At 33.2% G+C, this 24,590-nt stretch overlaps 1 protein-coding gene across 1 annotated transcript in view; it reads left to right on the top strand.

Moving 5' to 3' along the window:
• The first annotated feature begins 4,163 nt into the window (after positions 1-4,163).
• The window catches only part of LOC135846298 (neural cell adhesion molecule 1-like), a 113,698-nt gene continuing 93,271 nt past the window's right edge, over positions 4,164-24,590 (top strand). The window contains exon 1 of the mRNA XM_065365300.1: positions 4,164-4,469. Within this exon, the coding sequence (XP_065221372.1) occupies positions 4,430-4,469 (40 nt within the window). The 5' untranslated portion in view covers positions 4,164-4,429. The remainder of the gene's footprint in view (positions 4,470-24,590) is intronic.

Genomic DNA, 24,590 nt, shown 5'->3' with positions numbered 1-24,590 from the left:
GTTTGCACTTTGCATCAATAGAGATTAGAATTTACAAGTTTTTTCAACAAGAAATTCGAATTATAGAGGCAACACGTTGGCAACATTCGACTTACAGAGGCTTTTTATACATTTTTCAATGAATTTTACTTCGAGTAATCCATGGTATCTGACTTACTATTTCGAGATAAGAGATGAATTTTGCATTGAGTCTTATGGGGAGTTGAGGAAAATATTTTTACGGATTTTATAATTTATTGGAATGAAGGTACTTAAGTAAATTCAAAAAATTTTCAAGATCATAAACCAGGCATTACCTTAATGATCTTGTAATATAGTGTTCGATTGATAAAAAAAAAAAAAAAAAAAAAAAAAAAAAATGAAAATAGGTATAAAATTTATTAGAAACAAATAATGAATAATTTTTGACCATGGTAAAAATGAGATACATAATTTATTTTGAAGTTTTATTAAGGATTGTCAAAATTTGCTCATTTTACATTTTTATAGTCACTCTATCTTTGACACCTTGTGAATTAGGTGGGTCCTCATCCAAAATACATACTTGACATTTTCTTCCCACTGCTCAAGCCCTAAAAATATTCCCCCTCCCCACCTCCCTCTCCGAACAGACAATGTGCTGGAAACCTTCAGAGTTCGTGAAAAAATTCTTTAAATTTCACTTTTTTTTAAATAATTCGTTTTTCAAATCAAAAGTTTCCTCCCTTCCCGAATCAATGTTGTCTCCCTGCAGAGACATCAAAGTTGAAAAATTAGAGAAATTCAAAAAAGATAAGTTGAAGTGAGAATTTTTGAAAAAATGCATAATATGTACTTACATATTTTCTTTTTCAGATTTTCTCTCAATAGCATCTTTTTTGAGACCTTCTCTTCCACTTCCAGTTTTACAAAATGATGAAATTTCCCATCTTCAAAATTGAAGGGTCCAACTTAATTTGAAAATGTCCAAATTTTGAGGTGACTTGAAGCTGGAAAATTCTTGTGTTTGCCCCTTCAATTTTAAGGATCTGCAATTTGTCATTGCAACATTTCTTATTCTGATTCGTCCACTCGAGTACTAAAGGTTAGGAAATTTATTCAAAGGATCCAAATACTTACATATTTTTTTATTTTTGGCAAATTTTTCGAAATTGATAATTTTTTTTCAAAAAATAGTACATAAACATATAACTTCTTTACAGATGGAGAGAAAATGTTTTGGATGGTTTAAATGACTGCTTTGACCCAATGGACGAACAAAAAAGGCCCTCAAGACAAATCGCTCATGTTTAAAATTAAAGGGGCAGGGGCAAACACAATTTGAGAACCTTGAATCAAGGTTGCCCCCTCAATTTTGAAAATAGGCAATTCCATTTGTCATTATAACAATTCTTCAAACTTTTTTTTTGTTGAATTTTTGACGATTTTTTTTTCTAAATTAGCTATAAAGATTTGAGTTTTGTAGATGACGTAACTCCTTCAACTTACCAGATAAGCAACCAATCGTTATATTAATACCGTTTTTATCAATTCATTTTATGTTTTCTATTTCGTGAGAGGAGGGGAGGGGTGGGAGGAGATGTTTTATACAGAGAGGCTAAAATTGGATTGTCAAAAATATATTCATTCGAATGGATGGCTCAAAAGAAATGTTGACAGATTTGGACCAAATTCAGCCGATACTTTCATTTTGAGTTGAAAGTTATTCAGAAAAGCTGCAAAAGTGTCCTTGAAGGGAAGATATGGGTTCTCACAGAGGGGGGGGGGCATTTTCGAAAAAATCGCAGTTTTTCCACTCCTAAATTTTGGAAAAATTCGTGTTTTGGAATTTTTTTTTTCGCTTATATATTTCGTATCTATTAATTGAGCAAAATAAATATCATTTTCTAAAACTGAGGAAATATTTTGGAACGCAGTGGTGCCAATTTTTTGTTCCTACTGGCAATTTCAAAAAATCGAGGAAAAAGCCAAAAACTTATAATTTTTTTTTCAATTTGGCAGTAATGGCCAAAAAATTGGTATCGCTGCGTTCTAAAATATTTCCCCAGTTTTAGGAATGAGCCAATTTTAATGCGAAACATTTTCGAAGAAAAAATTTACAAAACACCAATTCGTCCAAAAATAAGCGAATTGCAAATTTTCAATCGCTCAATACATATAGAACCATGAAAGTATAGTCTTAGATTTTGACGAAAATAGCATAGATCGATTTAGATTGTAGAATCTCAAATATTTTCATTTGGGACTAAAACCTTTTCTCCCAAAACAAGTTGGGCAGTGACAGGAGCTAAAAAAACAAAATTTCTTTTCTTTGAGGGCACATTCCTCCCCTCCAGATGTACATACCTCCGGAGCTAAAATTCTTTCTGAGTCACGTTCAACTCAAAATAAAGATTTTTGCCAGAGGTCAAAATCCGCCGACTTTATTTTTTCGTAATCTGTCATAATCATAATATTCATGGTTTGACTTGTGAGATTCCTATCGTTCAGTTTTTTCGACGTGTAGTTAACTACATAATGTAAAATTTTTCAGCTTAGAGCTTTGTATGTATTTTGGGATACATACTTATTTGAATGAAATTTTGTTTTAGATTCGATGTAAAAATAATTGTAGGGTCATTCTACTCCACGTCAATTCAACCAAGAAGTGTTGGGGGGGGGGTCGGCGATTTTTTTAAAATTTTTCCTGTGGTAAGATCTTTTGAAGGGATGACGAATGGCGCAAATCGCAGCCCTCTAACCCTTTTTGAAGGCTTCTAAGGGGGTGTCAAAGAGTGGATTACTCAATAATCGCGATACCTACCAAAATGGAACCTATTCCAATAGTTAAGGGTTTTGAAAAACTTTTTGGCGATATCATAAAAATCAGTGTTGCCACTTTTTTTCGTACGAAAAATTAGCTCAAAAAGTTCCAAAGCGTAGTTTTTATATCGTTACGACTCTCAAAAATTCTGAAAAAAATATGTTATGGGCAACTTTTCATGCTGAACAACATATTAAAAAATTGAGGTGGCATTATTTCGTCAAGTCGATTTAAAAAAAATTGAAAGTTTGCGAAAAAATTCGATTTTTTGATTTAAAACATGAAAAAAAGTTTTAATTGGTGAAGTTGACCCATTTGACCCCTATTTTTTTGTATCCGTTGAAAAAGTTGAAGAACCCCTTTCGCTCGATGAAATGAACTCATCACAAAAAAATCAGTATTCGAAAAAATTCAAAAAACGAACGAATTTTAATTTTTTTTTTCTATGAGTGTAATTATTAGCAACTTTTTCATGAAATACGTCAGAAAGAGGTCAAAATAAGACAACTGAATAAATTTCAACTTTTTTTGATGTTTGGAATTGATAATTGAATTTTCTCGAATTTTGATTTTTTGTGATGAGTTCACTGAAAACTTTGACACCCCCTAGCAGCCTTTAAAAAAGGGCTAGAGGGCTGCGATTTGCGCCATTGGCTATTCTTTCAAAAGGTTTTCCACAGAAAAAATTTCAAAAAAATCGCCGACCCCCCCCTTCTCTCCTAATACCACTTCTTGGTCGAATTGACGTGGAATGCCTGTAGTTAGAATCGGATTTAGTGGGCCGTAGATTGCAATCGATACTTGCCTACGTCTTTCAAATCATCAATCGACTCGAAAAATCAACTTACTACATATACCTCTATTCTTACTCAAAGAGCTTTTCAACGTAATAAAAATCATCGTCGATATATGTTCGCGAAATTCCAAACCCTTCTCAATTGAATTGCATTTCTCTCGAAACGCCCAGTCTCGACATCACCTCCCCCTGCCTCCCTATCCACCAATTTTCATCGTCTCAGCCCATAATGATCTATAAATCACCTTGAAAAACTCACTGACTGGCGTCCACCGAACCCAAATGGCTACGAGTATACGACTTAAGTACGATCGAGTATCTCAGTGCCGAAAATTTGCAGCGCTCTAGTCGACCAAATTGTTGAATTTTTTCTCCATTTGTTGAGTGCCAATTTAACCCAGGGATGGTAGAAGGACCTTCCTTCCATTACAAGAGAATCTGTTGAATACCTTACGAGTATTTCTAAGAGCCAAAAAAATAAAAGCCCACCACACAGTGCAGTTCTGTGCGACGACTACTCCTACACATAGAGAAATGTACGACGACATCTAGCGTATGATTCGGATAGTCGTCGGCGCATTCGGTAATAATAATGGTCAGAGTAGTTCTTCGGCGTGTTGGTGTTTATCAATTTCCAGTTTACCGCGTGCTGTATGCGTTGTTTTAACATGTTCGTATTATTAATGCTTGAACGACGACGGTGATTTTTATTACAAATTTTTTTCCTTTGATTAATGGTGTTTAATATAATATTTTTTTAAATCAAATTTTTCATTCAGTTTTTAAACGTGTTTTTTAAATAAATTTTCGTTAATTTTTCTGAATTGTGTTGAGAAGAAAAATTTGCACCAATGATAAGGATATATTTTTTGGCACTTGTGATATGCTCAGGTAAAAAAAAATTCTACTCGAAATATTTTATTTTTTTTTTAGTCGAGTAATTCGAATCTATAAATTATAATTATTAGGTAAGCTTGACGTGGAATTGAAATTTCATCAGCTTGAAATATTACGTATCGTAGGCATCCAAATACCTACCTACGTATGTTTGAGAATTATAGTCTACTATGGATCTAGTCATGTAATGTATACTTTGTTGGTATTAATCTCCGAGGTATTAAGTGTATTCCTTTCATCGATGCTAACAAACGACCGACGAATTGCTGCTACTCGTGTGGATTAATTTCATATCCAGCTCGGGCACTGATTTCACCAAGTTATCATTTCCAACTTTATCCTTTAGGGAAACTCTTCCAAATAACGTTTGTAAAATTGAAGTCTTCGAATCATATCAAGAATAAATGGGGAATATTCTCTATCCTAACCTAACCTAACCTAGCTATTTTCACACGATAAATAAAATTTTATACCACGAATTATTATTCTACTGGCAACCGATGATGGGATTTAAATTTATTGAAAACAAAATAATAAATTCCTGATCAATTCGAAGACCTATCAGTTGATAAAATTCGCTACCTACCTATCTAATTACCTACTCGAACACTCGACATGCAGATATCACCTCACACACAGAGCAGCTGTCAATTGTATTTAATGGGTCTTTAACGACGTCTCAATACCCACACCCTCCACCCTCCACCACCATCATAAGAGTACTTAGTATAGTACGACTATTAAACAATCCTCATCGTTATAATTCAGTCTCAAGTTTTTTTTTTCTCCCCATTATTGCATCTTCATCATCACAAAATGAAAACAAACTCGCGGTAAACATTACCGAGACATTGAAGTTGAACAATATGTCCATGACTGTGGTCGACTTGGGAATTAGCCAGGTTCCCACGCAAAGTGCTCACTATGCCGTTAGGTGCGCCCGGGTCCTTTATGACACTTGGTGTGTAGATTTGCATAGTCACCAGATAGTACTAAAAAACCCAACGAATACAGATGTGTTTCCTATACACATTATATAGGCTTAACATATGCGTTAATGAGACATTTGACCGAATTAAACCATCTGTACATTTTAGTATACGTACATATATTGTGCTGATGGTAATTACGAGTACGTAACACGTTGATGGCGAATCAGACCTATTATATTTTAGGTTCAAAACAAAATATTTCCATAGAAACGTGCCAGAGTAGACCTCTAGTCGAGCACTAAAAGCTTATAAATCGATCACCAAGCCGGTATATGTCTTACGATGTGATGAGCTTTTAAGTGCATCTTGCTTCAAAGTCGAAACTTATAAGTTCATATCTCGATATTTAATGCTCTATGGGTAATGAAATTAATTAACTAGCGTATTGATTCCATACACATTGTTCATTTATAGACGTATAGAATCATCCCATAAACCACTAAAGTTTCCATTTATTATATACCTAAAACCTAAGTATATAGAGAACTCGAAGAGTCAAGTACCTTTATCTATCCCTCATCCCTCCTCCTCCCACCATAATTCACCTGTGTCCTGTACCCTTTTTACGTGTGTAGTGTGTATGAAGTTACTTAGATACAGTAGATATACCAGGAGCAGGAATTTCTCATCTTTTCATGTCGAAAGTATAGAACTCGAAGTTGAACAAGGAAGTTTATCAACAGCGCACGAGATCATATTATTAAGAGGGTATTTTTACAACTGCTGTGTTCTGTTCTGTTCAGTAGTGGGTTGTTGATGGAAAAAGAAAAACAACACGTAATGTAGCTCACGTTACTGTTACGTTTTTTTTTTTTTTTAAAGAGTAGTATAGGGTTCTCGTTTGGTAATTAACATTTTCATTTTGGAAAGGTAATACGTAGGTATGTCAATTAAGAGACAATGCAGCGTAGTTCTTTTTAATGTGACGTGCCTCTATGCCTTTCCAAAGCTATACGAGGTAGGATATTGTAGATGGATAGTGATGTATTTTCCTCGACGCGAGTTTGTTTTATTGTCGGTCATTTTTCCAACGTTTTATTCGCGTAAAAATGCCATAAAATGAGCCTATGTGTATTTTGTCGTTGTTGTATGTGTAGGTATGAGAGTTGGTCTTGGTGTATTAGGTTAAAATCGATAATAGCGTGTATAATTTGTCGCCGAATATTTAGGCTGGTGGGGGATGGTTTATGATTTTTTATGGTGAAATCGACGATAATGATGAGGATTTTTTTGGCGTTGTTTAGGATGTAGAAATTGATAGGCATATTTGTGTGATGAATTTCGCGAGAGTGCAGCAGAGAGATGAATTATTTTATATTTCCTTTTTTGGATTACTTTTCGAGCCAAATGATCCTGACTAGGGAACCTTTCGAACGGGCACTCGTTGATTTGAACGAAACCAAGCTAAATCGAAAAAGCATGTCTTAAAATCGCTAAAATTAAAAGTTGAGGTCCTAAAGTTCATTTTTGGATTTTTGGTAAATTTTTGATAATTCAAAAAAACTGTTTTAGGATAAATTTTTTCGAGCAAATTGAACCAATGTAAATAATTCCTTCAATTCAATCCCCACACACCAAAGACCCCTAGTTTTGGAATATTCTGGAGTCTTTAAGTTATTTTTATTTATTTTCCCCAGAAAATTTCAAATGGCTCAGAAAGAGCCAAAAATGAACTTTAGAACTTATAACTGTGGTCGGTGCTTATTAGACACACTCTTGACCTTTTTAGGTGATTATCACCAAATTCCAGTGGTGCCAGTTAAAAAGTAAATTTTTGACCAATTCCAGAAAAAGTGGAAAATAATCAAATATTCAAGAAGATGCATAACGAATAGTTTTTTCAGCAAGATATCGTTTGGTGTACCTATTTCCTCGACTAGTCGACTAGACAGAGTGTCTAACAATCTTGCAAATTCTGCAAATCCTTCTTTTGTCCTTTTTGGCAATGTGCTCCGTGCTCTTGCAGTTGTCCTGATTTTGTTTTTAATTAGACTTTAAATTTTCAATTCATTTTCCTTTTTTGTGGAATTTTGAAAAAATGTTGTTTTACCCACCTTTCTGATAGAAACATTTTACGAAAAAACTTTCAAAAAAAATTTAGCCCTCGCTTCGCTCGAGCAGATACAAGTTCATTTAATTTTTTCCCTTTGTTGTGAGTCATTTATGAAAAACAAGAATGTTTTTTTTTTCAAAAAAACAATTTTGAAAAGTAAAAGTGCTTCCTTTTGATGTTTTCAATTCAAAAATTTGCTAATATGTTATGCCTTGCTTCATTTCTTGAAGAAATTGCGAAACACAACTTGAAAAACTTGAAAAACGAAAAATTAAGATGGTAAGAATATTGTCAACTCTTACGTCGCCCCCCCCCCAAAAAAATATTGAAACCTCCCATAACACTAGAAAGGTGATGAATATAACTGTAAAATTTTGACCCCACTCTTTCTCCAAAAAATATAGTGAAATGTTTGCAGAATACTTCGACTATGAAAAATTGAAATAGTAAAGGCATTTTTGACACCCCCCCCCCCTCTTTGAAAAAATCGTAGAATGTTCAAAAATATTACAAACGCGAAACATTGACGTGTAAAATGTTGAACTATCCTCCCTCTCACCCATGACGAAGTTGTAAAGTGTTTGAAAAACGCCCTGCCGAAGTCCTGCCTTTTATTTTTGAAATTTTGTTAGACACCTTGTCAAAAAATATTGTGAAAAGTTTGAAGAAAACTTCGCCCATGAGAAATTGATAATATGTATAGTAAAGACATTTTTGACATTGCCATCCTTGAAAAAAATCTTGGAATGTCCAAAGATATTACAAAAACGACAAATTGGCGTGTCAAATGTTGAAACCCTCCAGGGTATCTAACAGGTAGTGCAAGTAGTGAAAGTAGTGAAAAAGTAGTGAATTTTGTTGAAAAGGTAGTGAAAAAATGAAAAAAATTCAAATTCGTTCCTTTTTCTCGATCTTTATTCCATAGAAAAGAGCTCATTTGTCGACTTTTTTAGAGCTTGAATTACACATTTCTGAGAGCTTTTGCCCTCGCTTCGCTCGGGCTGTTTACTCTTTTTCCCCATAAAAAACTATTGTTCAAATTCAAGAAATGTTCAAAGTTTGAATCAGAAAGATAAACTCCTCCCTGCATGAAGAAATTTTTTTCACTTCTTGAAACATGAATTTTTGAACGCTTCGCTCGGGCTCTTTTGCTTTTTTTCAATATTGAATTTTTCAACAAAAAAAAAATCATTTGAATTTCAAAATTTTGAAGCAAAGTAATAAGCTTCTTATAATTAATCAATTCATCAATTCATCATCACACTAAAAATCATCGTTTTTTACATATTTATGTGCCTCTCTTTCGAAATTAAAAATTTGGTTTGTTAAAAAAAAAGTTTTTTATTCACCCAATTTCATTACATGAGCAAGAACTTTTAACGTGAAAAAAAATCAAAAATTGAAATGATAAAATTATATTTTTGACATCCGCTTGCTTGAAAAAATCTTGGGATGTTGAAGACATTGGAAAACTAAAAGCGAAAAATTATTATGTAAAATTTTGCCTCCCCCCCGGCTCCTTTTTTTTTATAAAATCTCTAGTGTTCAAAAAATGTCCTGCTGAAATCCTGATTTTTTATTTTGAAATTTTGTTTGACACCTTGTCTTATAACGAATGTGATAAGCTCGTGTATTGTTTTTTTCAATAATTTTGATTGAAATTACAAATTTTCTTCCAGTTTTAATTTATTTAAAAATATTCATGTGAAAAATTTGACTTTGTTAATTTTTTTGTGTTTAGAGAGAGGGGGGGGGGTGGTCGAGTGGATAGCATTCTGAAAATTTGGTTGAAAAAAGATAGTGAAAAAAGTAGTGATTTTTTCAACAAAAAAAATCCGTTAGATACCCTGCCCTCCCCCATAATGAAGTCGTTAAGTGTTTGAAAATTGTCCTGTCGAAAGTCCTGCTTTTTCTTTTTGGAATTTTTTATACATGTTTCTTGAAAACAATTTCAATTTGACTATTTTGGAGTCTCCAGCGAGTTTTCAAATTTCTCCAGAAATTTCAAATCACCCTGGAGGTGCTAAAAATGAACAGTGGGATTTATAACTTTGTTCAGTGCTCAAAAAGCGAGTTGAAATATCTGGAAAAATTTTAAAACTCGCTGGAGGCTCCAAAAAAATCAAATTTACATTGTTTTTTTGTATCGGGTGATTGTGTATAGGTATACAGTAGACTTACAAGAAGATATCTGAAACCACTCGTTTTTCACTGTTTTGTAAATTTGATATTTTTTCATATATTTTCTGGAATCTACAAATTGGTCAAAAATTTTATTTTGTATTGGGACTCCTGGAATTTCGTTGTAATCGTGTGAAACGGTCGAGAAAGCGCCTTATAAGCATCGATCAAAGCTAAATCTCCTAAAGTTTATTCTTGGCTTTTCCAGAGTGATTTGAAGTTTCTGACAGAGAAAATTGAAAAATCGCTGCAGGCTCCAGAATTGCCCAAAACTAGTAGTCGTTGATGTGTGGCAGTTGAATCGATGAAACTATGTATTCACATTGGTTCTCTTTGCTGAAAAAAATTAGAATTCGTGTTAAAGTTTGATTTTTTCAACAATTCTGTCAAAATTGTCTATATTTTTGCCCAATTTTTATAACCTTTCGCATAATTAAGTTAAATTTTTGACAAGCATTTAAAGTACCTATCCTTAATTTTTGTCACCCTTTTCAAATGTTGAACATTTTTTCAAAAATATGCCAAGTTCAATAGTATTTTTTGCCAATTATCCAACTTTTTTTCAAATTGTCTTAAATTTGTTGCCAAATTTTTCAAAAATGCTGCGAAAATGCTTTGAAATTTTCCAAAGTTTTGTCAAAGTGTTCAAGATTTTGCTTAATTTTACAAGATTTTTGTCAACTTTTTAACATACTCGTAATGATTTTAATTTTTGGCCAAATTTTTCAAAAGTAAAGTAAAGTAAAGTAATCCTTTATTAGCGAAGAATGGTACAATTTCTTAAAGAATAGATTTACAAAGAGATAAAGAGTAACTATAATTAAATAGAACCCACCTCCGCTAGGCCCAGAAACGGGCATAGGATTCCTGCAGTCTCTCCCACTCAATTCTATCATGTGCAACCCTATGGAAAAATTTGTGAGTTGAAAATTCGTCAAGCTCATCTGTCCACCTAGCCTTCTGCCTTCCTCTTTTTCTCATTTCATGCCCTAAAAACCAAAAAGTTGTCTTGTAAGTCCACCTATTGTCAGTCATTCTACTAACATGCCCCGCCCATTTCCATTTATTTCTTCTGACCCAGTGTTTGAAATTTAGATTATTTTTAAGTTTTCTCTTCATTATTTCTAATTTTACTTTGTCACGTTTTTTAAAATTTAGCATGGACCTTTCTAAAGAGTTTTGGGTTGTCTCAATTTTTTTAATAATTTTTTTTGTCAAAGTCCATGTTTGGGAGCCGTAAGCCAGCGTAGGAAGTATGTATGCATTAAAAATCTGACTTTTTAGGTGGTTCTGAAAAGGCCCTTTAAAAATATTTTTGAGTGCCCAGTATTTTCTCCAGGTTAAAGTTATTCGTCTGTTCACCTCCTTTTCAGTACTGTTTTCGAAAGATATAGTTTGACCTAGATATATTGTTTCTGTTACTATTTCTATCTTTTGACCTTCAATTTTAATTTCTTTTTCTGAATCCTTTGAGAGAATTTTGGTCTTTTTATAGTTAATTTCTAGTCCTGCCATTTCTGCCAATTTACTTAATTCAATAATCATTTGTTTTAATTCTTCTATGCTGTTGGCAAATAATACTACATCGTCTGCAAAACGTAAGTGACTTAGACGTTCCCCATTGATTACAATTCCCTTATTTTCCCAGTTCGTTAAACCAAAAACCCTTTCGAGGCCAGAATTGAAAAGGATTGCAGAGAGGGGGTCTCCCTGCTTTACACCTCTCTCTATATCAAAATATTCGCCTGTTATGTCTATAACTATTCTTGCCTTTAAATTTTTATACATTTCCTTGATTATTTTCACCAAAGACATTGGGACACCCTGTTCAATGAGAGCCTTTTGCAGAAAGTTGTGTCACAGAGAGTCAAAGGCCTTGGCAAAATCTATGAAGGCTAGGTGGATGTCGAGTTGATATTCACTGGTTTTTTCAATTATCAGATTAACTGTGTGTAGGTGATCAATTGTTGAGAAATTTTTCCTAAAACCGGCTTGTTCTCGTTTTTGCTGTTGGTTTAATATATTTCGAATTCTATTTTCAATGGCTTTTGAGAAAATTTTTGATATTGTAGTACTCAGAGAAATTGGCGTGTAGTTGTTATCTTGTTAATGATGTTAGCATGATGTTTTCAAAAGTAAGTAATATCAAATTTTTTATACTTACCTAATTCTTTCCAAATTTTTGGCGCACTCGTAACTTTTTTTTTGCCATATTTTCAAAACTTTTGCTAAATCATCCAACCTTTTTAATTCTATGAGCTACCGTAAATTTTTGACCAAATTTTTAAAGAATGCTAATTGCTGAAGGATCTATTAAAACTTTTCCAAAATGTTCAAAATTTCTGTCAAATTTCTAGCTTTTTTCCTATATTTTTTTTGCCTGATTTTCAAAACTTTCACTATGTACTTAATATTCCAACAATTCAAAATTTTGCCAAATTTACCACAATTTTTTCATTTTTTTTTCTAAATTTCTCTGAATTTGTGGCCAATTTCTCCAGAAACACTGCGGGCGAATTGGTCAAAATTTTGACAAAAATTTTTGGATTTTTTTTGTCAACTTTTATGTGTTTGAATGTTTTTAAATGAAATCATGAAATAAACTGAAAGGCTGAAAATGGCGAGTAATTGTTTTGGGGGGAGGGGAACTGTGTGGAACATGGAGTTTTAGTTTCAGTTTTCAATCTCAAGTTTTTCTGTTTCCCTCATTTGTGGCCATCTTATTAAAAACTTGGTTTAAAGTGGTGAAAATTGATCGAAAAATCACTTCTGCAGTTAAAATTCTTCATCTTGTGAAATATCTTGGAGAAAATCATCCACCTGTGGAAGTGTGGACCCTTCCAGATTGGTTATCGATTACATTATCGAAAAATGGTTCATCGTGAATCTTTAGTCTTCAGTCCTTGCTGTGATTTTTTGATGGATTTTCACAATTTTTTCAAACTGTTTCAGAGTGTTGTCAAATTATACCTTAAACTTTGGTCTAATTTTCCTATATTCGTTTTTCAAAATTTTTTCTCAGTATCGCAGTTTGGCTCAGAAGCCCCTCTTCCCTTTCTAAATGCGCATTAAAATGCAAAAAATTATCCATCCACGTTCCTCGAGTCGATTTTAATAACCTATTCTCTCTTCTCGGTTCCTCGATTTTATCTTTTTTCCACAATTCCCCGCACTTCTCTCGTACACTAAAATCCAATCAATCACAAAACCACTCGCTCGCTTTCGCAAAATATCGCGCGTACAACTTCCAAACCCAAAATGACAAAAAGAAACTTTCCTAGCGTATAGCACAGCTTTTGAAATGAAATTGAAAAAATCACATTAAGAATTAGCGGCAGGCCTACACGACGACGAAGACGATGAGGATGAGGACGAGTATTAGGAACATTTTGCACACAAACGAACAATCTACTCGCTCGCCTTCACAGTTCGCATTTCGCACCCAAATCGTAATAGGATTTCGCAGAATAATAAATAAGCTAACGGTAGAGATTCGAGCAAGTCGAGCAACAGACGATGATGAAAAAAACCGGCGAAAGGAAAAAAGAACCGAAAAGTTACAAAACATTATTTTCACACCACGACTCGACTCGACTCACCAAAATGTGTGTAAGTTAGTGTTTGATGCAGCTAATTTTTGAGAAACCAATTTGATAAAATTTATACATTAAAGCTAGATTATTTATAACACGTTTTTGAAAGATGCAGTTCCATTTTACGAGCTACATGTACCTACGTACCTATAGACACAGAATAGGGCAACAAGACGCACAACGGCACGTTTATTACTCGTACAAAGCTCATCCGCGAGCTTTTGCGTCGCCGGCAAGTTTACCTTGGTCCGGGGAGGGAGGGGGGGGGGTGAAATCGTATTAAAGCTGTACTATTTCGACACCATTGGCGCGCCGTTATCGTGCTCGTAAACGAGTCTTAACTGCTTCAAAAATGCTGTTTCCTTGTTACCGTGGTCTAAATTATACTTCATTTGGGAGCATTAGGAAAACCTTTTAAGGTGCGAAAGTCCGACCGACGTATTTACCATTTTTAATGATACCAGCGCCACGACGACGACGACGAAGAGTAAATTAAAAATGATTCGCGCGTTATTGGATTAAATTGCGGTAGCGAACATCCTCGAGAGCGGGGGTTGAAACCGAGTAGAAAAAAAAAATATTAACCTTTTAGCCAAACATCAGATGCGTTATTATTCAAAAAGGATAAACGTTCGTTTGACACTTGACGAGATTTTAATTTGCCGGCGCGTCGCGTGGCTGAGCAAAAAACATCAACTTTTGATGGTTTTTCGGTTCGACGACGATGAAAAAAGTGATAAAAAGTAGAATTTAAGCCTTCGACACCCTTTTGTTTTAAATAACACGAGCCAAAGTGTGTACCGTACGTGTAAACTCGATGTGAAGACATATGTGTACAGGAAAAGACGTACGAGTATTCTTTTTTTTTCAATATTTTCCATCTTCCACTCGCCTCGCCTCATCCAAAGCTGCACAAGTTCTTTTGTACGTGAGCCTCGTAAATCCGCATTTCGAACACACTTTTCTCAACTACATATATTTGTTCGTATACCAAGTACGAATTTCCTTGTAAAATTGGTTAGTAGGTGGATAGATAGGTACCTACGTATGAGCCTTGTAACTTAAGGGATGAAACAAAATGAGTTTGTGTATAGAGGAACGAATCTCTCCAGCTACTCGTAGAGCTGCTTGTGTTTATCTCACACCTTCTCGAACAATGAGTACCTATTCGTACGAAAACGTTGGGAAATTTTTTTGTCGCACACGCCTTTCGTGGGATAAAAGCGAATTTACCGGTTGGTTATGGTTTCTCGTTATATACGCGAGCTTTTTTCTACACGTAGGTAACATAAGCGACGAACATACACGCATAACGCAGGCGAGGCACCATAATTGGAATTTATGCTGCCGAGATAAGGGAAAATAAAACGTGTCGACGCGAAGATTCTACATTTTTTGACATTCGTTTCGTACCATTTTCTATATAGTTCCAAGTACTACATACATAAAAATGTGAGTAAGTGAGTACGTAGAAGTACACAATACATACACGTGCATTCGAGCGAAAGAAATAATCGTCGATTTGTATAATCTGCTTCGTCGAAAACCGCATACGAACGATATGCGTGACGATTTTTTATCACTTATTTTATCTCGTGTTGTGTGTGGCGTTTCTTTCGTATAAAAAAACTACCCCGTGGATCGACCTACATCGTCGAAGTTGAGAGGGAAAAAATTGACATTGATCAGAATTTACAGCTTTGGTGGAAATGAAATCGGTGTTTTGAAAAAGAAAGGGTGAAGAAGGAGAGCAATAAAGTGCGGGGAAGGAGGAAGAATAGCTTCGAAAAAATTGAAAAGGAAAAAATTCCTGTTTGGGTTGGAAATCAGGCAAAATTGGCAAAAATATTATAAATTTGGCAGAATTTTAAAATGTCGGATAATTTAGCTAGAAGTTGGAAATTTTGCAAAAAATCAGAGTCACGAGTTTGGCAACAATTTTGCAAAAATATTGGAGAATCGAATACTTGATGAAGATTTTGACTTTTTGAAATACTCGCCAGAATTTTTGAAAAACTTGGCCAAAAATTTAGGAAAATTTGACCAAAGTTCAAGATGCAAAACTTTCGAGACAATTCGTAAAAAAAAAGTAGAACAGCAAAGAGCAAAGAGTGTCAAAAAATTAGGATAATTGACAAAAAGAAGTAAAAATTTGAGCATATTTCAAGATTTTGAAAAAATTACGAGCAATTTGACAAAAAATGAGAAAAAAGTGCATAAAACTCATGAATTTGATAACATTTTCAAAATTTTAGAAAAATTTTGAAATTAGGCGAAAAATTAAAGTCACGAGTGCTATATTCCCTAATAAAAAAAATACAACTCAGAGTTTTATAAATTTAAAATTTTGGTGTATTATACAAAAAAAAAACAAAAATCATGAAATCATACTGTTAATAATTTACGAAAATATTTAAATGAAAATTATTAAATTATAAAAATTATAAGAATTTAAAATAAAAATATTCCAAGAAAATTCAGAGGAAAATACTAAAATAAAAATTAAGTAAAAAAAATATAATTAAAAACTTACAATTTGACAATTTGCTCTGTTGCTTCGATGGACTCACAATAAAATTACGAAATTCGAGATTAAATTAAAAAGAATAATAAAAATAAGATGAAATTTGAAGTTGAAAAATAATAAAATTGATGAAACTCGAAATTGAACTGATTCGCGAAGTATTTTAAAATATTGATAAAAAGAACTTTGAGTAAATAAGAGAAATAAACACACACGAAAATTCGAAAATGAACTCTTGAAAATCTGAAAATGAACTGATTTTTAGTCTCTCCTTTGCCTGTATTTATATATTAAATTGGACGATACAAGCAAGAGGGAGACTTTGGGCACATGGATGAGGCATATGTTATTTTGTGGTCATTTTCAATAGCCAATTAATAAGTTCCAATAGCTATTGAAAATGTACCTATCACAATACAACAGTTTTTTAACAGAAATTTGTAAAAAGAGGGTTTGTTGACTTTTACAACCAAAAGGTAATAATAGTATATTACATACCAAGTTCAATAATGTGGGTGATTATAAACGAGTGCGAATTGCAGGACGAGCCGAAGGCGAGGACTGCAATTCGCGTACGAGTTTATAATCACCCACATTTTTTGAACTTGTGTGTGTAATGTATTTTATTCAATACATGCATATAAATATACACAATTATACCATCAATGTTTAGACGTGAAGAAGCGTTTTTATGAGTCGACACGACAACCGAAGTATGCGTAGTGCGTACTCGCAGATAAAGTGCGTAGCCGAAATGATAAAAGGAAAACAAGCTTAGGGCGTGGAGGGAGGGGGAGGTGGTGGATCTCCTGTTTCTGCTACAATTTTTTCCCCGTAATAATCGGACTTTGTCACCTTCCGCGTCTATCCCTAACAATAGGATTCGAGCAGTGCGGCCACGTAATGAATGTTCATTATTTTCCTAGGACAATAATGTGAACATTATTTTCGTTTCATTTAGTCGCTCATAAAAACGCACTTTTCGCGTCTAGTATTGGTGGTATAATTGTGCGTTTATATGCCTGTATTGAATAATAGTACATTACGTGACAGGAGCGGAAAGTATGCGATTAACGAGTGCGAAGTTTAAGGAGTGAGGTGAAGCCGAGCGACTTAAATCGCACAAGTTAATCGCGTTACTGTCCAATCCTGTCGCGTATACTATTTTAATTTCATATGAGAGGAAAATCAATGCCGAAATTTTTAAAAATTGTCAATTTCGAATTTGTAAACATGCGCGGAAAACAGTTATTTTCCTCCCTAGGGAGGAAAGTAACTGTTTTCCGCACATGTTTAGATGGCTGCGTTAAAGACGTATTTTTCAAACAACAAAACTGTCTAGGAAACTACTCATTTTCCGATCATATGAAATTAAAATCACTTGACATGATTTTTAAAGGGAGGAAAACGGTGCTGCCTATTGGTATCGGCACGTGAACAATTACGTTGATCAAAAAGTTTGTAAAATTTATAACAAGAGATCTATTTGTTATATTTTTTACTAATTGTCCATTTTTGCAGATGTTTGTGGTTGCCTACAGTAAAATTTTATGGTTAATGGAAAAATCAAAGGAAGCCTGAATTAAAGTCGTAAAAGTCATCCGAATTTTAAGCAAAGCTTTATTTAATCAATTTTTTATTATTGGGTAAATAATATAGGCTCATCCGGGGTTTTGGGGCAGGTGTTCATATACCAAGGGTGATTTGGTTCCTACCTATTTCATAATATTTCGTCATGTTTCAAAATATTATGAAATACCCTTATTTTAGAGCTAGAGATTTGTAGGTAGGCTATATTACACGAGTTTGTCAAAAATGTCGCAAAAGTGTATGAAAATCAAATGAGAATTGTGACAGAATTTTGAAATGGTCGCTAGAATTTTCGGAAAACGTAGCCAAAAATTGAAGAAAATTTGACCAAAGTTGAAAATAAGTTGACGAAATTTTGAGACATTTTGTGAAAAAAAAAATTTGAAAAATCTGTCAAGAAATCTGAGCAAAGAGTGAAGAGTGTCTAAAAAAGTTGAAAAATTGACAAAAAATGCAAAAATTCTGCCAGAATTTCGAAAAATTTGCAAGTCTTGCTGAAAAATTTGAAAAACATTCTGGGCAATTTCACAAAAAATTTAAAAAAGGTGAAAATATCATCAATTTTGGAGAATTTTTAAATGTTGGATAATTTATTACCAATTTTGCAAAAGTGTTGGAAAATCAACTAATGAAAATGTTGACCAAATTTTGAAATACTCGTCAGAAATTTCGGAAAACTTGACCAAAACTTGAGGAAAATTTGACCAAAGTTCAAAATAAGTTGGCAAAATTTTGAGACAATAATTTTTAAAAATTTGAAAAACCTGTCAAAAAATCACAGCAAAAAGTGAAGAGTGTCGAAAAATTTGGAAAATGGACAAAAAGTAGTAAAAATTTGAGCAGAATTTCAAACAATTTGCAAGCATATCTCAAGATTTTGAAAAAAATTAAGGACAATTTGACAAAAAATGTGAGATAAAATGCAAAAAATTCATAAAATTTGAGTGATGAGTGCGGTCAAAAATTTTGCAAAAATGTAGGAATTGAACTAATAAAAATTTTGACTAAATTTTCGGAAAACTTAGCCAAAAATTGAGGAAAATTTGACCAAAGTTGAAAACCCTGTTAAGAAATCTGAGCCAAGAGTGAAGAGTGTCTAACTAGTTGGGAAATTGACAAAAATGCAAAAATTCTAGCAGAGTTTTGCAAGCATTCAAGATTTTTGAAAAAATTGATGGTAATTTGACAAAATTTTTTTTAAAAAAAGGCAAAAATACCTATCATAAATTTGTTAAATAAAAATGTTGAAATTTTGGTGGAAAAAAATCTGAGTGATGAGTACCTAGGTAAGGTCAAAAATGTTTCAAAAATGTAGGGAAATGAACTAATGAATATTTTATTCGAGTTTTGAAATAGTTGCCAAAATTTTCGGAAAACTGGGTCCAAAATTTGGGCAAATTTGACCAAGTTCAAAATAAGCCGACAAAATTTTCAGAAAATTTGTAAGAAAAGTTGGAAAACCTGTTCAAAAATCACAGAAAATAGTGAAAAATGTCAAAGAAGTTGACAAAAATTTAGAAAATTGACAAAAAATGCAAAAATTCTTGCAAAATCTCGACAAAATTTGCAAGAATTTCTCAAGATTTTGAAAAAAATCAAGGACAATTTGACAAAAAATGAAAAAAAAGGCAAAAATGTCATAAATTTGACAAAATTTTAATATTTTGGATAATTTATGAAAAATTTTGAAAATGGGTGGGGGGGGAGAAAACTTGAGTGATGAGTAAGGTCAAAAATTTCGCAAGAAATGAACTAATGAAAATTTTGATAGAATTTTGAAATATTCGTCAGAAATTTTGAAGAACTTGGCCAAAAATTCAGGAAAATTTGGAAAGAAGTTGGAAAATTTGTGCCAAGCTTGGCAACATCTTAAAATGTTGAATAATTTTACAAAAAAACAGATTTATTGTTAGTATGCCACAAAGTTGGCGAAAATGTAATTCACATAAATCGTATATGAACCTTTTGGTAGAATTTTGAAAGATTTTTCAGAATTTCTGAAAAAATTGACTAAAAGTTCGAGACAATTTAGAAAAAAGTTGGAAGAATGGTATTTGTGCAAAATTTGACAAAATTTTAAAATGTTGGATAGTTTGACAAAAATTTTGAAAATACTACACTCAAAATTGATCATTTTTAGCGATTATATTGATTTTTTGATGGAAAAATCTTTAAAATTAGTGAATATGCCGAATATGCGTTTTAAAAAAAACACAAAATATTCCGTTGAAAAGCCAAAATATTAAAAAATGATTACTCAGGAAGACATGAATCGTAAAATGAACTCAGATATCTATCTATGTACATAAATATAATCGCTTTTGTTAACTCTGCAATATTTACTCGTATTTTCATTGGAAACCGCCTCCTGCTCATAAGAAGAAAATTTAAAAATTAGCAGAGATTCTGCTAGAATTTTTGCTCTTTGGTCAAATTTTCTTCAAAAATTGATCACTTAAGTTTTGCGAAAATTCTAGCGACTATTTCAAAATCCTGTCATTTTCATTATTCGATTTTCGTACATTTTTGCAACATTTTTTCCAAACTCGTAATCGTAACTCTGATTTCCAAATTCTTGCTAAATTATCTGACATTTTAAAATTCTGCCAAATTTATGATATCTTTGCCAATTATTTTTTCATTTTTCCGTCAATTCTGCCTGATTTCCAACCCAAATTGGAAATTTTTTCTTTTCAATTTTTCGAAGCTATTCTTCTTTCCTCGTTCTTTGCACTTTCTCCAGTGCTTTTCTTCTTCACCGTTTCTTTTTCAAAATACCAATTTTATTTTCACCAAAGCTGTGAATTTTGATCGATATCAATGTTTCTCTCTTAACTTCGATGATGTAGGTCGGTCTATGGGGGGTTTTTGAATGAAAGAAATGCCACATAGAGCACGAGATAAAATAGTGATAAAATATTGTCACTCATATTGTTCGTTTCGTATGGCTTTCGACAAAGAAGATTACAAATCGACGATTATTTCTTTTGCTCTTGAATCAGGATAAATTATCGTTGGTAAAACTTGTAGAGTTGACAAAAAATTAGCTAAATTTAGCAAAGTTAATATTTCTCACCAAAAAATTGAAAATGCCTCAATTTGTAAAAAAAAAAATTGTAAACTTGGCAAAAAATGTTGGAAAAGTTGACAGCAAACTTGAAACTTTTTTTTACAGACTTATTGGAGATTTTAGCCAAAAACATTGTTAATTTTAATTCATAAACTTTCAACATAGTCAAACCTTCAGAAAAAATCCGCCCGACAAATGCTGGGAAAATAGGAAAAATTATAATCACTCTGGCAGAATTTTCAAAATTTTTCTTAGGCTACATATTTGAAGAGTGATATTCCAAAACTCGCTTTGTCCATTTTCACAACTTTTCAGGAGAGAGGAAAAACAGTTTCCCTTTAAACGGGTAAATTGGCTTTTTAGGCGAGTTTAGCACTTTATTTGGGTGGATTTATGATGTAGGAGTGTAGGTATACCTTTCATCCACTAAATACTGCTGAAAAAAATTTCAATAAAAAATGGACAAAGCGCGTTTTGGAAGATTATTATTTTTTAATTTTTTAGTGAATTGGCTATTTAGATGAGTTTAACACCTCATTTTGGTAGGTTGATGATGTAGGAATGTGAGTTAATACTTCATCTACCAGGTATACCGCTGAAAATAGCACTTTGATAAAAATGGACAAAGCGAGTTTTGGAATATCACTCTTCATTTTTTTCATTTTTTGAAACATTTTAAAATTTTCCTGGTTCGGTATTCTTTAGTCAAATTTTTTTTGAGAACGAAATTGAAAGATAGAAGAAAGATTATTCGAGTAGGCGCCCGGAAAAAAGAGAATCCAGCTCAAAGAAAACCTATACTAACAAGAATTCGCAACATTTTTTCAATTTCGGAAAGAAATATTCAGTAAACAACATACTCGTTCGTATTCGATCCGTCAAACTCATCTGCGAAAATACCAGTGGTAAAAAATTTCAATTTTCTGTTAATACGAGGGGTAAAAAATCATCAAATCTTTTTTTTCATCCGAGCATAATCTCACATTTTATCTTTCTCGTATAGGTACGTTTCCACTGCTACATGAAACGATGATAACCTATCCTTCGTCGATTATTAGAGACAAAACCCACCTCCCACATCCTACCTCCTGTTGAACTCAGTGTTGAAAATCCCTATAGGTATCATCATCCTACACTACGTAGTCGACTCGTTGGTTAATAATATTCTTCTATGTAGACCTACGTACAATCTACATGCGAAAAAATAGTACATATATATGGCGAATACTTCGAACGATAGTATAGAAAGAGGCTTAAAAGTGAAAAAAAAAATGAAAAGTTGGTATTTTATTAAAATTCCTCGTTGAATATTTCATCGGATGTGTCCGCTCGTGTTAAAAAATATGCATAAAGGTTCCTCTACGTCGTGGCACGTTTGTCCTCTGTGCGTTCGTTGTAATAATCATTCTATATGGAAATTTGTCGTGTGACATTTTCTTTATAGCCTTTTACAATTATTAAATCCTTTGGCTCGAGTTTCGTCGCCCAAGCCCAACGAATGATACGTATGAACGAGATATGTGGCTACCCATCCAATCAGTAAAGAGTATAACTCGTACTTTACGAGCTACCTAAACCTATAATTCAGTCCGTTTGCAGCAATCAAATCGACCTAGTCACCTACTTGAGAGTCAAACAGGTTAGTGGCCAATTAAAACGGCCAAATGATATTTGAAATTAAACTTCATTGATAAATTTTCATCCGTATGACCTCACCGCTCGACGAATTCCTATCCGAGTTAATTCTACCGTATATTATCAGTAAAATAATGGCGCGAAAAAACGATTATTTACACCAGATACTCGTGTACCATGCAACAAACTCTATCTTTAATGAATCACGTTGCCAATTATCCGTAAAGAATAATTTGTTCGACAAATTGCACCTACGCGATTATTCATCGATGATTCATCATCATCACGATGAACCGAACCGGTCCCTGCCTTGCCCCGTATTCCCCCCCCCTCCAATTGAAAAATTAAACTGGTTCGCGGTATCCCGGTGTGTGATGATTTGGACGCTAGCTGGCTGGCACGTGTACGTAATTTTTCGAAGGTGTTATGACGTTGCACTTTATTGCACTTTTGCATGTTAAGTAGGTGTTATTTTTAGGCGACGATTGGAGGCGTGGAGGCGTTTGACTGCAGCGAGACGTTTCGTGATTTATCCGTCGTAGTTTGTTTACGTTTTTACTATACGATTACACGTTGTAATACGTAATAATGCAGTCTCGCGGGTGCGTGATGATAAAATAAAATGCACTAAAACGTAAGATGTGATGGTTGAGAATACGATTGCGTGAATTGTTCGTCGTCGTGTCAGGGGTCTTTGGAAGTGATTTGGTGAGAGGATAAAGCGTAGGTAATATACTATACCTATTATAAAGGGGGTATTGTTTTTTTCTCTCTATCGTTTATTTGTTATTACGATTTGCCCCAAAACGGTACCTATTCCATTTTTAGATGCTATCTTATACTAATATGAAAATAACTCTTGAGAATTTAAATAGTATCTAGATTAGGGAGACGCTGAGGGGTCGGGGGGGGGTTAATCTAAAAAATAAATAGATATTCGAGCTACTAGAGTGACTTCATACATTTTAGTCAAAATCGATATGTCACTCCAAATTTTCATTATTTGTTGAAATTTTCAATTTTTCAGAAGGGGGTGTGGCTAGAGAGGCACTGGGGGGGTCGTATCCAAAAAATACGCATATATTCAAACTCAGCTCACTCAATTACCCCTCATACGACATATCATACGTCATTTTCGATTTTCTTGTGTTTTGACGAAATGAAGAAACTTGAAAGGCACCGAAAAGATGGGGTTAGGGGGGTTTAATCGAAAAAATGAATCGATATTCGAACCGTACGTATTCAAGTTAGTAACAATCGATATGTCACTTGACTATTGACATTTTTTTGAATTTTGCTCAAAATTAGGGTGGGGGGGTCTTGCACCTCTCCTCACCCGTCATACTCTTGAGGTCATATTCTGAAAATTTGTTAATTGAGAAAAGGTGAACAGAAAGGTCTTCAGTACAATTTTTTTCAAATTTAGAAATATTGTAGTTCCTAAATTTTTTATTTTTCACTAAAAGTTGAGCTTTCATCTTGAAAGTTCAGTTTTGAGATTTTAAAATGACGTGAAAATTACAATATTCAGATCTCCCACCTTCTGAAGTGTTGGGGCTGAAGTTATGGTGGTTATTTTAATAAACCAAATTCTAAATAATACGATTACTTTGTCAGAAAAAAAACGTGAGAACGAGTTTTCTCATCTATTTGGACAAATCATTCGCAAACGATTCAAAAATTTTCAAAAGAATCATTTTGTTGAAAGATTAAAAATGATGAACCAATGTCGAATTGAAAAATTTTTTTAGTAAAATGATTCCCGAACGATGTAAAGAACGACTCGATTTTTTAGAAATCAAATCGTTCTCCGAACAAAAGCAAATTTTTGAAACTCGTCAGGTTTAAAATTTTTTGATCACCAATTTTTTCAGAAAAAAAAAATTCAAAAATCCAGTTAGATAAATTATTTGAATTTTTAATGAGGTAATTGAATCATATCTTAATTCGTTTATCGATTCGTAAATGAAATTTTCTGTTACTTGAATGAATCGTTCGCGAACGAAAAGGTTAATTTCTGGAATTAAAAAAAAAAAATTATGGAGAATGGTGAATTTTTTCTTCAAAATTAATTAACGTTTTCTGTATGAACAATAACTGAACGATATTTGCTTCTATTTAAATGATTCGTTCGAGAACGATTCCATCGGTTTGAAATTGTTTGAGATTATTATTATAAAGAACACATTGTAAATTCGATTCCAATAATGATTTCCAAGTTACAATATTTTTAAATCCATATTCATCATCTCGTGATTTCAAATGAATCATTCGCGAACGATTTGATCAGTTTATAGAGATACGTTAGTTGTGACAAATTGTATTCTGCACCAATCAAAAATGTGCACATTATTTCGTTTCCTGTCTGGGCTAATGATTTTGGAACGATATTTGCCATAATTTGAATGATTCGTTCGAGAACGATTTCATCGGTTTGAAATTGTTCAAGATTATTATTATAATGAACACATTGTAAA

Source organism: Planococcus citri, chromosome 5 (genome assembly GCF_950023065.1).
Source record: "Planococcus citri chromosome 5, ihPlaCitr1.1, whole genome shotgun sequence".
NCBI lineage: Eukaryota > Metazoa > Arthropoda > Insecta > Hemiptera > Pseudococcidae > Planococcus > Planococcus citri.
The sequence above is the reverse complement of the archived record's forward strand: the minus strand, read 5'-3'. Positions and strand labels throughout refer to the sequence as shown.